This window comes from Balaenoptera borealis (assembly GCF_965194805.1).
Source record: "Balaenoptera borealis genome assembly, chromosome: 21".
Classification (NCBI taxonomy): domain Eukaryota; kingdom Metazoa; phylum Chordata; class Mammalia; order Artiodactyla; family Balaenopteridae; genus Balaenoptera; species Balaenoptera borealis.
Window position 1 is genome coordinate 6,312,151 of NC_138880.1, and position 17,566 is coordinate 6,329,716.

General features: G+C 36.5%; 1 protein-coding gene across 3 annotated transcripts in view; it reads left to right on the plus strand.

Annotated features, from left to right (window-relative positions):
• LOC309619527 (disintegrin and metalloproteinase domain-containing protein 5-like) overlaps positions 1-17,566 on the plus strand; it is a 147,105-nt gene that overhangs the window by 89,562 nt on the left and 39,977 nt on the right. For all 3 annotated transcript variants that reach the window (XM_082374758.1, XM_082374760.1, XM_082374759.1), the window contains 2 exons: positions 10,428-10,518; positions 11,147-11,366. In XM_082374758.1, coding sequence (XP_082230884.1) covers positions 10,428-10,518; positions 11,147-11,366 — 311 coding nt within the window. The remainder of the gene's footprint in view (positions 1-10,427; positions 10,519-11,146; positions 11,367-17,566) is intronic.

The window sequence follows — 17,566 nt, forward strand, 5'->3', positions numbered from 1 at the left end:
CACTAGTTTGTTTTCTGTATCTGTGAGTCTGCTTCTTTTTTGTTATATTCACTACTTTGATATATTTTTTAGATTCCACATATAAGTGATATCATACAGTATTTGTCTTTCTCTGACTTATTTCAGTTAACAGTGACCTCCAAGTGCATCCAAGTTGTTGCAGATGGCAAAACTTTATTCTTTTTTATGTTTGAGTAGTATTCCATTATGTGTGTGTGTGTGTGTGTGTGTGTGTGTGTGTGTGTACTCGTACACCACATCTTCTTTATCCATTCATCTGTTGATGGACACTTTGGTTGCTTTGACAATTGTAAATAGTGCTTCTATGAACGTTGGGAGGCATGTGTCTTTTTGAATTAATGTTTTTGTGGGGTTTTTTTTTGGATATATATCCAGGAGTGGAAATGCTGGGTCATATGGTAGTTCTACTTTTAGTTTTTTAAGACCTCCATACTGTTTCCCGCAGTGGCTACCCCAGTGTACAGTCCCACCAATAGTGTACGATGGTTCCCTTTTCTTCACATCCTCCCCAACAGTTGTTATTCATTTTCTTTTTGATGATAGCCATTCTGACCAGTGTGAGGTGATACTGTGGTTTTGATTTGCATTTCCCTTGTGATTAGCAATGTTGACCATCTTTTCATGCACTTGATGGCCATCTGCATTTCTTTTTTGGGAAAATTTCTGTTCAGTTCTTCTGCCCATTTCTTAATCGGGTTGTTTGTTTGTTTGTTTTAATGTTGAGTTGTCTGAGCTTCTTATATATGTAGGATATTAACCCGTTATCTGTCATATCATTTGCAAATGTTTTCTCCCAGTCTGTAGGTTGTGTTTTCATTCTGTTTATGGTTTCCTTTGCTGTGCAAAATCTTTTAAGTTTAATTAGGTCCCATTTGTTTATGTTTGCTTTTATCTCCTTTGTTTTAGGAGATGAATCCAAAAAAAATATTCCTGCGATTTATATCAAATAGTGTTCTGCCCATGTTTTCCTCTAGGAGTTTTTTGGTATCTGGTCTTACATGTAGGTCTTTAATCCATTTTGAGTTTATTTTTGTATCTGGTGTGAGAAAATGTTATAATCTCATTCTTTCACGGGTAGCTGTCCAGTTTTCATAGCACCATTTGTTATTGAAGAGACTGTCTTTTCTCTGTTGTATATTTTTGTCTCCTTTACTGTAGACCATAGGTGCATGGGTTTATTTCTGGGCTCTCTATACTGTTCTATGTGTCTGTTTTTGTGCCTTCACAGCACTGGGTCTTGTTTTTGTATCCATTCAACCACTGTGTATCTTTTGGTTGGAACATTTATTCCTTTTCCTTTAAGGTAATTATCGATATGTATGTTCATATTGCCATTTGTTAATTGTTGTGGGTTTGTCTTTCTCAGTCTTTTTGGTCCTTTCTTCTTCTTTTGTTCTCTTCTCTAGTGATTTGTTGACTATCTGTGTTATGTTTGGATTCCTTTTTCTTTTTTATGTATACCTAATATCGATTTTTGGTTCGTGGTTACTGTGAGATTTTTGTATAACAGTCTATATATATTCGTGATTGTTTCAAGTTGCTGATCTCTTCATTTCAAACACATTTTTAAAATCCTGTATTTGTATTTTCCTCCCCTTGCAATTACTGATTTCTCTGAATTCTTTTGATATTATATTTTATATCTAATTGTTTTGTGTATCCCTTAACTGCTTATTGTGGATGTAAATGATTTTACTACTTTTGTCTTTTAACTTCCATACTAGCTTTGTGTGTGGATGATTTCCTACCTTTACTATACCTTTACCTTACCAGTGAGGTTTTTCATTTTGCAATTTTCTTGTTTCTAGTTGTGGCCTTCTCTTTGTCGCCTAGAGAAGTTCCTTTAACATTTTTTGTAAAGCGGGTTTGGTGGTGCTGAACTCTTTTACCTTTTGCTTGTCTGTAAACCTTTTGATCTCTCCATCAAATCTAAATGAGAGCCTTTCTGGGTGGAGTATTCTTCTTTGTAGGTTTTTCCATTTCATCACTTTAAATATATTGAGCCACTCCCTTCTGGCCTGCAGTTTCTGCTGAAAAATCAGCTGATAGCCTTATGGGGGTTCCCTTCTATGTTATTTGTTGCTTTTAATATGTTGCTTTTTTCTATGTCTTTAATTTTTGGCAGTTTGATTAATATGTGTCTCAGCGTGCTGCTCCTTGGGTTTCTCTTGTATGTGACTCTCTGTGCTTCCTGGACTTGAGTGACTGTTTCCTTTCTTATGTTAGAGAAGTTTTTGGCTATAATTTCTTCAAGTATTTTCTCAGGTCCTTTCTGTCTCTCTTCTCTTTCTGGAACCCCTATAATGCGAATATTATGTGCTTGATGTTGTCTCAGAGGTCTCTTAAACTGTCTGCATTTCTTTTCATTCTTTTTTCTTTTCAGCACAAGTGATTTCCACTACTCTGTCTTCCAGCTTACTCATTTGTTATTCTGCCTCATTTAGTCTACTATTGATTCCTGCTAGTGTCTTTTTCATTTCAGTTATTTTAAAAATTAATTTATTTTATTTTTGGCTGCGTTAGATCTTCGTTGCTGCCTGCGGGCTTTCTTTAGTTGCGGCGAGTGGGGACTACTCTTCGTTGTGGTGCACGGGCTTCTCATTGTGGTGGCTTCTCTTGTTGCAGAGCACGGGCTCTAGGTGCACGGGCTTCAGTAGTTGTGGCCTGCAGGCTCTAGAGTGCAGGCTCAGTAGTTGTGGTGCATGGGCTTAGTTGCTCCACAGCACGTGGGATCTTCCGGGGCCAGGGCTCGAACCCATGTCCCCTGCATTGACAGGCAGATTCTTAACCACTCCACCACCAGAGAAGCCCATCATTTCAATTATTGTATTCTTCATCTCTCTTTTGTTGTTCTTTATATTTTCTAACTCTTTGTTAAAAACTTCTGACTTCTCACTTTGTACATCCATTCCCATCCCAAGTTCTTTTATCATCTTTACGATCATTACTCTGAACTCTTTCTTGGGTAGGTTGCCTATCTTCACTTCACTTAGTTCTTCTTCTGGGGTTTTATCTTGCTCCTTCATCTGAAATATGTTCCTCTGCTGCCTCATTTTGTTTAAGTTGCTATTGTATTTTTGTCTATAGGTTAGTTACATTTCTTGACCTTGGAAAAGTGGACTTCTGTAGGAGATGTCTTATGTGTCTTAGCAGTGCACACCCCTTTTGATACCCAAGCCATATGCTCTACGGATTTGCCCTAAGAGAACTGTGTGGGCCCTTCTTTTGTGGTGGACTGACGATGTGGTTGGTGTGGTAGGCTTGGTTGGCCCCTGGTCTGGTTGATTGCCAGGCCCTGCCTTTTGTGAAGGCACTCAGCTGCTGGGTGGTAGGGCCGGGTTACAAGGCGGCTGACTGCAGAACCCCAGGGAGCTCTGGATCTAGCGCTGGATCGCTGGTGGACAGAGTCAGGGTCCAGAACACTCCAGGGATGTTTTCCCCCATTGGTGGGTGAAGCCGTGTCCTGGGGTTAATGTGCTGGATTACCAGCAGGCAGAGTTAGGTCCTGGAGTCTGGCTTCAGGACCCACAGTTCCCAGAGCTGGTGTCAGATTGCTGGTGGGGGTGGTCGATTTCTGATACAGTTGGGTATGGCATCTGGGGTGTCTTGAAGCTTGTTGTTGGGCTGCTAGTGGGCAGCGCCATGGCACAGCTGGTCCCAGGGTAGGGTCTGGCCTGCCATGCACAGGCTGTATCCACAGGCTGTGGGACTGTGGTTTTCTTGCGTTTGGTGCCTGCCCTCTGGTGGGTGAGACTGGTCTAGAGACTAGTGCAGGTTTCCTGGAAGGCAGGGCCAGTGCCTGCCCACTGTTGTGTGGAGCTTGGTCTTGGCCCTCTCATAGGCAGGGCCATGTCTAGTGGCCTGTCTAGAGTTGCTGTGGGTTCGGGAATCTTTTGGTAGCCTGTCTGCTGATAGATGGGGCTGTGTTCCCACCCAGTTTGTTGTTTGGCCTGAGGCATCCCAGCACTGGTTGCCTACAGGTGTTTGATGGGGCCAGGTTTTGGCACGAATGAGATAAACAGAGTATCCCAAGATGGTGACTACCAGCAGCAGTGTCCACATGGTAGTATGCTCCCAAATATGCCTGCTGCCAGTGTCTGTGTCCCCAGGATGATCTGTAGCTACCCCTGGCTGTCTGGGAGACTATCCAAGACCAGCAGGTAGATCTCTCCCAGGCTCCTATCAAATTAGTGCTCTTGCCCTGTGTCCTGATGTGCGTGAGCTTTTCTGTATGCTCTTTAAGAGTGAAGGCTCTATTTCTGCCAGTCCTTTGGGATTTCTGAAATTAAGCCCCACTGGCCTTCAGAGACAAATGCTTTGGGGGCTTGTCTTCCTGGTGTAGGACCCCTGGCTGGGGAGCCCAGTGTGGGGCTCAGAACTCTCACTCCTGTGGGAGAACCTCTGCACTCTAATTATTCTTCAGTTTGTGGGTTGCCCACCCAGGGGTATGGGATTTGATTATATCAGGAGTCTTCCCCTCCTACCCATCTTGTTGTGGTTCCTTCTTATGTCTTTAGTTGTAGAAGATCTTTTCTGGTAGGTTCTGGTCTTTTTCATCAATGGTTGTTCTCAGATAGTTGTGATTTTGGTGTACTCATGAGAGGAGGTGAGCTCAGGGTCTTTTTACTCTGCCATCTCCTCTCCTTAATTGAAGGGCAGTTTTCCCCTGTATAGTATTATTTGTTGGTAGTTTTTATCTTTCAGCACTTTGAGTATATCATCCCACCACCTTCTGGCCTGTAAGGTTTCTCATGAAAAATCCACTCATCGTCTTATGGGGGTTTCCTTTTATGTGACAAATCACCTTTTTTTCTACTTTCAATATCCTCTCTTTGTCTCTGAATTTTGAGAATTTGATTGTAATGTGTCTTGGTATGGATTTCTTTGGGTTCAACTTATTTGAATTTCTTTGGCCTTCCTTGTTCTGAACATCTACTTCCTTTCTCCACTTTGGAAAATGTTTAGCCTTTATTTCTTTGAATATACTTTCTGATCCTTTCCTTCTCTATTCTTCTTCCAGAACCCCCATAATGTATATATTAGTGCCTTTGGTGGTGTCCCATAAGTCCCTTAAGCTTTCTTCACTTGCTTTCATTCTTTTGTCTTGTTTGCTCTTCTTACTACATAATTTTCAATGACCTGTATTCGGGTTTGTTGATGCTTTCTTCTGCTTGATCTAGTCTGTTGTTGAACCCCTCTAGTGCATTTTTTTCCGTTCAGTTTGTACAAGTGGTACTTGGGGCTCTGGACAAATGGATCTACTCTTTCCCTTTCAAGGGGGAAATTGAGAGCTGGGATTATTCATCCACTCACCCTTTGGTGAGCAGGGGGGAGTACCCTTGGTGTCAAATATGCCAAGATGCTGTCCTTGTTGTCTCCCAGACAGCTAGATTGTCCAGACCCATCAGAGCTCCCAGAAGTTGAAAAGCAAATTCCAGATCTATGGAAAGCCTCCTTGGAAATATATGGGTGCTGGACCTGCAAACAAATTCCTTCTCTCTTCTGGGTGAAGCTGAGAGCTTCCTGCTTGTAAGCACTGCACTAGGGCAGGTTTCTGGCAAGAGGGTTCCTGAATCTCCCTACTGACTCCAGTGGTTTTGCTTTCTCCCAGAGAAGATGAGACTTTCATTTATTTTCAGGTTCATCACAAAGGGATTTTATTTATGAATTGTTGCTGAATCAGTGTATTTGTGAGAGGGCTTTCTTCTAGTGCTTCCTACACCACTGTGTTGCTGGTGTCTTTCTCCCTTGGGAATCTCCCCCCACCAATGTTATTGAGATATAATTGACATATAACACTGTGTAAGTTTAAAGTGTAAAAATTGTTGCTATGATACATTTAAACATTGCAAAAATGATTCTCACCATTGCATTAGCTGACACCTCCATCCTGTCACATAATTACCATTTCCTTTTTGTGGTGAAAACTTTAAAGATTTACTCTCTTTGCAGCTTTCAAGTATATGACACAGTATTCTTAGCTGTAATCACCATGCTGTACATTAGGTTCACAGAACTTGCTAATATTATAACTGGAAGTTTGTACCCTTCAACCAATATCTCCCTATTTCCACTACTTGGAGCCCATGATAACCACCACATTACTCTCTTTCTCTGAATCTGGCTTTTTGGATTCCACATATAAGTGATATCATACAATATTTGCCTTTCTTGATCTGATTTATTTCACTTATAATGCCATCAAGATTCATCCAGGTTGTCTCAAATGGCAGGAATTCCTACTTTTCATGGCTGAATAATATTCCGTTATACATATATATTTTATTTACAGTCATCCATTGCTGAAGACTTAAATTGTTTATATATTTTGGATATTGTGAATAAAGCTGCAATGAACATGGAAGTGCAGATATCTCTTTGAGATCCTTATTTCAATTTCTTTTGATGTGTACCCAGAAGTGGGTTTGCTGCATCATGTGGTAGTTCTATTTTTAAGATTTTGAGGAATCTCCATACTGTTTTCCATAGTGGCTGCACTAATTCAAATTCCCCCTAACAGTGTACAAGTTTTCCCTTTTCTCAACATCCTTGTCAACACTTGTTATCTTTTATCTTTTTGATAATAGCAAAAGTAAAAGGTGTGATGTGATGTCTCACTGTGATATTGATTTTAATTTTCCTGGTCATTCATAATGTTGAGCACCTTTTCATGTACTTATTGGTCATTTGCATGTCTTCTATGGAAAATGTCTGTTCAAATCCTTTGTGCATTTTCGAATCTTTGTTGTTGTTGTTATGGAGTTGTAAGAGTTCTCTATATGCTTTGGATATGAATGCCTTATCACATATATGATTTTCAAATATTCTCCCCTTCTGTAGGTTTCTTTTTATTTTATTACTTGTTTCTTTTGCTATGCAGTAGCTTTTTAGTTTGATGTAGTCTCACTTATTTTTGCTTTTGTTGCTTCTGCTTTTGGTGTCACATTCAGGAAATTGCTGCTGCCAAGATAGATGTCAAGGAGCTCTTTCCCTGTTTCCTTCTAGGAGTTTTACTGTTTCATGTCTTATGTTTGAGTCTTTAATCCAGTTCAAGTTCATTTTTCTGAGTGGTGTAAGATAGAGGTCCAATTGCATTCTTCTGCATGTGGTTATGCAGTTTTCCCAACAGCATTGAGTAGACTCTCCTTTCCCTATTGAGTTTCTTGGCTCCCTTGTCAAATATTAGTGGACTGTGTGTAGGGGATTATTTATGGGCTCTCAACTATGTTCCATTGTTCTATGTGTCTATTTTTGTGGCAATACCATATTGTTTTGATTACTATAACTTTTAGTGTAATTTGAAATCAAGAAGTGTGAAGCCCCTGGCTTCTTTTTTTTCTTTCTCAGGATTGCTTTGGCTATATGGGGTCTTTTATGGCTCCACAAAAATGATAGGATCGTTTTTTCTATTTCTGTTGAAAAATGCCATTGGAATTTTGATAGGGATTGCATTGAATCTATAGACAGCTTTGCATAATACAGACGTTTAAATAATATTAATTCTTCCAATACATGATAATGGGGTATATTCCCATGTGTTTGTGTCTTCTTCAATTTCTTTCATCAAAGCCTTGTTTTCAGTGGACAGATATTTCACCTCCTTGGTTAAATTTATTCCTAAGTATTTTATTCTTTCAAATCCTTTTGTAAATTGGGTTGGTTTCTTTGTTTCTTTTTCTTTTTCAAATGTTTAGTTATTAGTGGGCAGAAATGCAACTGTCTCATATATGTTAATTTTGTATCCTGTAACTTAAACAAATTTGTTTATTCTAAGAATTTTTTGTTGAGTCTTAGGATTTTCTGTATATACGATCATATCATCTGCAAACAAGGGCAATTTTATTTCTTCCTTTCTGATTTGGATGCTTTGTTTTTTTGTCTTTCCGAATTGCTCTAGCTATGACTTCCAGTGCTATATTGAGTAGGGCTGGTGAGAATTGGCCCCGTTGTCTTTTTCCTGATCATGGAAGAAAAGTTTTCAACCTTTCACCACTGAGTATGACATTGGCTGTGAGTTTGTCATATATGGCCTTTGTTGTGTTGCAGTATGTTCCTTCCAGTCCCAATTTGTTGAGAGTTTTTATCATAAGAGGATGTTGTATTATGTCAAATCCCTTTTATTTATTGAGATGATCATATAATTTTATCTTTCGTTCTGTTAATGTGGCATATCACATTTATTGATTTCCATTCGTTGAACCAACCTTGCATCCCAGAGATAAATCCCACTTGATCATGGTGAATTATTATTTTAATGTGATGTTGAATTTGGTTTGCTAATATTTCTGAGAAATTTAGCATCTGTATTTATTGGGGTTATTGGGTTATTGGTCTGTAATTTTCTTGTAGTATCCTTACGCTTTGGTTTTGGTAGCAGGATAATGCTGGCCCCATAAATTGAGTTTGCAGGTGTTTCCTTCCTTCAATCTTTTGGAGGAGTTTGAGAAGGATGGACATTCATTCTTCTTTAAGTGTTTGATATTCACCTGTGAAACCATCTGGTCCTGGGCTTTTCTGTGTTGGAAGTTTTTTGAATCTCCTTATTTGTAATTAGTCTGTTCAGATTTTCTATTTCTTCGTGTTTCAGTCTTGGTAGTTTGTATGTATTTGATGATTTTATCCATTTTTTCTAGATTGTCCAGTTTGTTGGTTTATAATTGTTGATAGTAGTCTCTCAGGATCCTTTGTACTCTGTGGTACCAGTTGTAATATTTTCTCTTTAAATTCTCTTATTTATTTGAGCCCTCTCTTTTTTCTGACTTAGTCTAGCTAAAGTTTTATCAAATCTCTTTCTTTTCAAAAAACTAGCTCTTCATTTCTTTGTTTCTATTATTTTCTGGTCTCTATTTCATTTATTTCTGCTCTGATGTTTGTTATTTCCTTCCTTCTGCTAACATTCGCCTTAGTTTGTTATTTTTCTAGTTGCTTGTTAAGTAAAGTGAGGTTCTTTATTTGAGATCTTTATTTTTTCTTAATGTACCATTTGTTGTTGTAAGCTTTCTTCTTAGAACTGCTTTTGTAGCATCCCAGAGATTTTCATATGTTATATTTTTGTTTGTTTTAAGATATTTCTTGATTTCTTGTTTGATTTCTTCTTTGACCCACTGGTTGTGCAGGGGCATATTGTTTAATATCCACATATTTGTTAATTTTCCAGCTTTACTTCTGTTATTGATTTCTAGTTTTATACCTTTGTGGGTCAGAAAATATAATTACTATGATGTCAGTCTTCTTAAATTTGCTAAGCCTTGTTTTGTGACCTAACACTACTCTATACTGGAGAATGTACCATGTGTGCTTGAGAAGAATGTGAATTCTGCTGCTGTTGGATGGAATATTCTGAATATGTTTGTCAGATCCCTTTGGTTTAATGTATGGTTCATGTCCAACGTTTATTTGTTGATTTTCTGTCTGAATGAACTATCCATTGTTGAAAGTGGTGTGTTGAGTTCCCCTACTATTATTGTATTTTTGTCCATTTCTCCCTTCATATCTGTTAGTATTTGCTTAATATAGTTAGGTGCTCCATTGTTGAGTGCATATATATTTATGATTGTTATATCTTCTTGATGAATTGACCTCTTTATCATTACATAATGACCATCTTGGTCTCTTGTTTCTATTTTTGCCTGAAGTCTATTTTGTCTGATGTAAATATAGCTACCTTTACTCTCTTTTGGCTTCCACTTGCATGGAATATATTTTACCATGTCTTACTTTTGACATTCTGTGTATCCTTAAAACTCTACTGAGTCTCTTGTAGGCCGCATAATAGGGTCTTTTTTTTTTTCTGTCCAGCCACCGTATGCCTTTTGACTGGAGAATTCAGTTCATTAATGTTTAAAGAATTACCGGTACTTAACAGTCAACTAGTGCCATCTTATTTGTTGTTTTCTGGGTGTTTTGTGTTTTGTAACTCTATTTTTCTTTTATTCTTTTCTTTTTACCTTCTTTTGTAAATTAATTATTTTCTATGGTGGTATACTTTCATTCCCTTCTGTTTATCTTTTCTGTATCTACTTTAAGTGTTTGCTTTGTGGTTACCACGAGGCTCACATAAAACATATGTATGTCATGTTTACATATGTATATATGTGTATATATATAGAGAGAGAGAGAGAGAGAGAGAGAGAAAGAGAGAGAGAGAGCGCTGATAATTTATCTTTGATCACATTAAAAACTCTATCCTTTGATGAAAGTGGGGTGTTAAAGCCCTGCACTATTATTGTGTAATGCTGCTCTTTGTGTACTTAATCTTGATCTATCCCCAGCAACTTTTTAATGCGAGGTAATTATAAACCTTCCTAGGGATAACATTATAATTTCCAGACTGAGTCTATTGTTTCTATCATGATGATTGGAATTGTGTGTTGTAATTTACTTACTTAAGTTTTTATTTCTTTTAGCATCTAGAGGTGCTCCATTTGCCTGTTTTGATGAAATAAATTCAAGAGGAGATAAATTTGGAAACTGTGGCCGAAACTATTGTAATTACCCGTATGTATTTAGAAAATTATAATTTTGTTTGGAACGTAGGTTGTATATTGCTAAGATTCTGGAACATATTATGTACAAGCTAAGATGCCATTTTATAACAAGTTTTCTCTGTTTCATGATCTGAGCTGAACAATATTACCTATTTCCTACAAACAACATGTGTTCAGTACCTATAATGTTAGAATAATGACCATAAACATCACCTGTGTTTATTGATGGGATGAGGTAGGCATTGTGTTAGGTCCTTTATATTCATTATATATTTATGCTATATATTATAAATATATATTTATATACATCAAATATTTGTAGTTAGATTTATTTATCCCATTGTACTAATGAAAAAAATCAAAGACCAATGATCATTTGCTCAAATTTCAGAAGCTAGTATAGAACAGATCATGGCTGTCAGATTGCAAAAATGATTAATTTTTCTCTTGCTATATTTCTGCACAAAACAAAAAGAGCCACATCATACATGAGTCAGTGTGCTCAAAAAAATTTACTTAGAGAAAATTTTTGAAATATGGATTTAAGTTAGTAAAATACTTAAAAAATTTAGCTATATCAGCAATCTACATTATTTCTGTAAATAATAAGAAACTTTTCTTCTTCGTTATGCTTCTAGCAATATGTTATGTGGAAAATTAGTTTGTACCTGGCCTCACAAAACTTTAGTAACACGCACAAATTTATCTGTGATTTATACACATGTACGAGATGACATGTGTACATCAACATTTCTAAACACAGAGAAGACACCTAGAGATACACTGACCACAGTTGAAAAACCTGAAGACAGAGATCAAACATTTGTAGAAGATGGCACTATGTGTGGTCCTGAAATGGTAATTATAACTAAAAATTTTAAGTGTTTTAAAAATTATTTTTTATGCTTATACTCATTTTGCCAATATACCAACCAATGCATTTTAAAACAGCCTTATTGAGGTATCATTTGCCATAAAATTCACCCATGGTAAGTGTACAATTCATTGCTTTTGATTAATTTATAGAGTTGCACAACCATCACCACATTCAGTTTTAGACCATGCTATTGCCCCCCAGATTTCCCTGTTGCCCATATTGAACACCCCACCCCTAAGCAACACCCCTATTATTAACATCTAACAACAGTATGGTACATTTGCTATAATCTATGAAGCAATGTTGATACATTATTTTTAACTGAATTCCATGCTTCATTCAGATTTCCTTGGCTTTTACCTAGTGTCCTTTTGCAGGATTCCACTCAGAATACCACAGGACATTTATTAAATGTGTGTCCTTAAGCTCCTCTTGACAATTTCTCAAAATTTCCTTGTTTTTGATGGCCTTGACACTTTGGAGTAGAACTGGTTGATATTCTGTAGAATGTCCCTCAATTTGGATTTGTGTAATGTTTTTCTTGTGATTAGATTGGGTTTATGTGTTCTTGGGAGGAAAATGCACAGGTAAAGTGCCCTTTCATCATATCAAGTATATGTGCATGTTGACGTTAACCTTGATTACCTGGCTGAGGTAATGTTTCCAGATTTCTCACTGTAAAATTACTCTTTTTCCCCTCTTTCCATATTGCACTTCATTGAAAAAAGTCACTATGTATATACCAGACTTAAAAAGTAGGAAGTTATGCTCCATCTTATTGAGGGCTCGGGATCTATATACGTTTTTTATTGAGGTATACTTGATTTATGATATTATAAAAGTTTCAGGTATGCAACAGAGTGATTCAACATTTTTATAGATTATACTCTAAAGTTATTATAAAATATTGGTTATAGTCCCTTTGCTGTACAATATATACTTGTAGTTTATTTATTTTATATATATTCTTAATCACTTGTGCCTCTCTTTCCCCTCCCCACTTCCCTATCCCCACTGGTAACCACTAGTTTGTTTTCTATACCTGTTTCTGTTGTTATGTTCACTCATTTCATATTTTAGATTCCATATATGTGATAATATATAGTATTTGTCTTTCTCTTTCTGACTTATTTCATTAAGCGTAATACCCTCAAGGTCCATCCATGTTGTCACAAAAGGCAAAATTTCATTTGTATTTATGGCTGAGTAATACTCTATTGTATATATATACCACATCTTCTTTATCCATTCATCTGTTGATGGACACTTAGGTTACTTCCATATCTTGGCTATTATAAATAATGCTGCTATGAACATTGGGTGCATATATCTTTTTGAATTAATGTTTTCATTTTCTTTGGATATATATTTAGGTATGGAATTGATGGATCACATGGTAATTCTATTTTTAGTTTTTTGAAGAACCGCCATACTGTTTTCCACAGTGGCTATAGCAAAATACATTCCCCAACAGTGCACTATGGTTTCCTTTTCTCCACACCCTCTCCAGCATTTATTATTTGTAGACTTTTGATGATAAATATTTGATAGGTGTGAGGTGATAATCTCATTGTGGTTTTGATTTGCATTTCTCTGATCATTAACAATTTTTTACATTTATTTTTTAATTTTAATTTTATTGGAGTATAGTTGATTTACAATGTTGTGTTAATTTCAGGTGTACAGCAAATTGATTCAGTTATACATGTACATATACTCATTCTTTTCTTAGATTCTTTTCTTGTATAGGTTTTCCCAGAATATTGAGTAGAGTTCCCTGTGCTACACTGCAGATCCTTGCTGGTTTTCTATCATATATATAGTAGTGTGTGTATATTTATCCCAAGCTCCTGACTTATCCCTCCCCCCCATGTTTCCCCTTTGGTAACCATAACTTTGGTTTTGATACCTGTAAGTCTGTTTCTGTTTTGTAAATAAGAATTTGTTTCATTTTAAAAATTAGACGTGTGTGATATCATATGATAGTTATCTTTCTCTGTCTGACTTAGTTCACTTAATATGGAAATTCTCTAGGTCCATCCATGTTGCTGCAGATGGCATTGTTTCATTCCTTTTTATGGCTGAGTAATAGTCCATTTCATATATGTACTACATCTTCTTTATCCCTTTTTCTCTAGATGGACATTTAGGTTGCATCCAAATCTTGGCTATCGTAAATAGTGCTGCAATGAACATTGGGGTACATGTATCCTTTCGGATTATGGTTTTCTCTGGATATATGCCCAGGAATGGGATTGCTGGATCATATAGTTCTACTTTTCGTTTTGTAAGTAACCTGCATACTGTTCTCCACAGTGGTTGTACCAATTTACGTTCCCACCAACAGTGTAGGAGGGTTCCCTTTTCTCCACACCATCTCCAGAATTTATTGTTTGTAGACTTTTTGTTGATGGCCATTCTGACTGGTGTGAGGTGATACCTTTTGTAGTTTTGATTTGCATTTCTCTGATAATTAGTGATGTTGAGCATCTTTTCATGTGCTTTTTGGCCATCTGTATGTTTTCTTTGGAGAAACGTCTATTTAGATCTTCTGTCCATTTTTTATTGGGTTGTTTGCTTTTTTGACATACAGCTGCATGAGGTGTTTGTATATTTTGGAGATTAATCCCTCGTTGGTAGCTTTGTTTGTAAATATTTTCTCCCATTCTGTGGGTTGTCTTTTCATTTTGTTTATGGTTTCCTTTGCAGTGCACAAGCATTTAAGTTTAATTAGGTCCCATTTGTTTATTTTTGTTTTTATTTCCATTACTCTAGGAGAGGGCTCAAAAAATATTTTGCTCTGATTTATGTCAAAGAGTGTTCTGCCTATGTTTTCCTCTAAGAGTTTTATAGTATCTGGTCTTATATTTAGGACTTTAATCCATTTTGAGTTTATTTTTGTGTATGATGTTAAAGAATGTTCTAATTTCATTCTTTTACATGTAGCTGTCCAGTTTTACCAACACCACTAATTGAAAAGACTGTCTTTTTTCCATTGTATATTCTTGCCTCATTTGTCATAGATTAATTGACCATAGGTGTGTGGGTGTATTTCTAGACTAAAGGAGACAGCAGAGAAAAATGTTCCAGACAAAGGAGCAAGATAAAACCCCACAAGAACAACTAAATGAAGTGGAGATAGACAAACTACCTGAAAAAGAATTCAGAGTAATGATAGTAAAGATGATCCAGGATCTCAGAAAAAGAATGGAGGGACAGACCAAGAAATTACAAGAGATGTTTAACAAAAAGGTAGAAGATTTAAAGAACAGATGAACAATACAATAATTGACATGAATAATACAATAAGTGAAATGAAAAATACACTAGAAGGAATCAATAGCAGAGTAACTGAGGCAGAAAAATGAATAAGGAAGACAGAATGGTAGAAATCACTGCTTCAAGACAGAATAAAGAAAAAAGAATGAAAAGAAATGAGGGCAGTCTAAGAGACCTCTGACACAACATTAAATGCACCAACATTTGCATTAAAGGGGTCCCAGGAGGAGAAGAGAGAGAGAAACGGCCTGAGAATATTTTTGAAGAGATTATAGCCCAAAATTCTCTAACATGAGGAAGGAAACAGTCACTCAAGTCCAGGAAATGCAGAGACTCCCATACAAGAGAAACTCAAGGATTAACACACTGAGACACATATTAATGAAACAAATAAAAATTAAAGACAAGAAAAAATATTAAAAGCCACAAGGGAAAATCAACAAATAACACACAAGGGAACCCTGATAAGGCTATCAGCTGATTTTTCAGCAGAAACTCTGCAGGCCAGAAGGGAATGGCTCTGCATATTTTAAATGATGAAAGGGAAAAGCCTACAACCAAGAATACACTACCCAACAAGGCTCTCATTCAGATTTGATGGAAAAATCAAAAGCTTTCCAGACAAGCAAAAGCTAAGAGAATTCAGCACCACCAAACCAGCATTACAAAAAATCCTAAAGGAAATTCTCTAGGCAGAAAAGAAAAGGCCACAACAAGAAAAGAGAATATTATGAATGGAAAAGCTCACTATTAAAGGCAAACATAAAGTAAAGGTAGGAATTCATCCACACACAAATATGATATCAAAACAAGCAATTGTGAGAAGAGAAGAGTACAAATACAGGATATTGGAAATGCATTTGAAACTAAGAGATCAACAACTTGAAACAGTCTGGTATACATATAGACTGCTATATCGAAACCTCATGGGAACCACACAACAAAAATCTACAATAGATACACAGACAAAAAAGAAAAAGCAATCTAAGCACATCACTAAAGATACACATCAAATCACAACATGAGAGCAAAAGACAAAGGGAGAAAAAAGACCCCCCAAAAAAATCCAAAATAGTTAAAAAATGGCAATAAACACATACATATCAATAATTACCTTAAATGTAAATGTATTAAATACTCCAATCAAAAGACCTAGAATGGCTGAATAGATATAAAAACAAGACCTATATATGTGCTGTCTACAAGAGACCCACTTCAGATCTAAGGACACATACAGACTGAAAGTGAGGGGATGGAAAAAGATAATCCATGGAAATGGAAATCAAAAGAAAGCTGGTGTAGCAATATTCATACCAGACGAAATAGATTTTAAAATACAGAATGTTACAAGAGGCAAAGCAGGGACAGTACATAATGATCAAGGGATAAATCCAAGAAGAAGATATAACAATTGTAAATATACATGCAGCCAACATAGGAGCACCTCAATATATAAGGCAAATGCTAACAGCCATAAAAGGAGAAATCGACAATAATACAATGATAGTGGGGGATTTTAACACCCCACTTTCATCAATGGACAGATCATCCAGACAGAAAACCAATAAAGACACAGGCCTTAAATGACACATAGACCAAAGGGACTTAATTGATATTTATAGGACATTCCATTTGAAAGCAACAGAATACACTTTCTTCTCAAGTGCTCATGGAACATTCTCCAGGATAGACCATACCTTGGGTCACAAAGCAAACCTCAGTAAATTTAAGAAAATTGAAATCATATCAAGCATCGTTTCCGACCACAATGCTATGAGACTAGATATCAATTACAGGAAAAAAAACTGTAAAAAATACAAACACATGGAGGCTAAACAATATGCTACTAAATAACCAAGAGATCACTGAAGAAATCAAAGAGGAAATCAAAAAATACCTAGAGACAAATTACAATGAAAACATGATGATCCAAAACCTATGGGATGCAGCAAAAGCAGTTCTAAGAGGGAAGTTTATAGCAATACAAACCTACCTCAAGAAACAAGAAAAATCTCAAATAAACAATCTAACCTTACACCTAAAGGAATTAGAGAAAGAAGAAAAAACAAAACCCAAAGTTAGTAGAAGGAAAGAAATCATAAAGATCAGAGCAGAAATAAATGAAATAGAGACAAAGAAAAAAATAGCTAAGATCAATGAAACTACAAGTTGGTTCTTTGAGAAGTTAAACAAAATTGATAAACCTTTAGCCAGACTCATCAAGAAAAAAAAGCAGAGGACTCAAGTCAATAAAATTAAAATTGAAAAAGGACAAGTTACAACTGATGATTATGAATTTTCAGCATCTTTTTATGTGCCTGTTTGCCTTCTGTATGTCTTCCTGGGAAAAATGTCTATTTAGGTCTTCTGTTCATTTTTTAATTGAGTAGTTTGGGTTTTTGATACTGAGTTGTATGAGCTGTTTATATATTTTGCATATTAATCCCTTGTTGGTCATATCATTTGTAAATATTTTCTCCCATTCAGTAGGTTTTCTTCATTTTGTCAATGGTTTCCTTGCTGTGCAAAAGCTTTTTTTTTTTTTTAAACATCTTTATTGAAGTATAATTGCCTTACAATGGTGTGTTAGCTTCTGCCCCACAACAAAGTGAATCAGTTATACATATACAATATGTTCCCATTTCTCTTCCCTCTTGCAACTCCCTCCCTCCCACCCTCCCCATCCCACCCCTCTAGGTGGTTACAAAGCACCTAGCTGATCTCCCTGTGCCATGCGGCTGCTTCCCACTAGTTATCTATTTTACATTTGGTAGTGTATATATGTCCATGACACTCTCTTACCCTGTCACATCTCACCCCACCCCCTCCCCATATCCTCAAGTCCATTCTCTAGTAGGTCTGTGTCTTTATTCCCGTCTTGCCACTAGGTTCTTCATGGCCT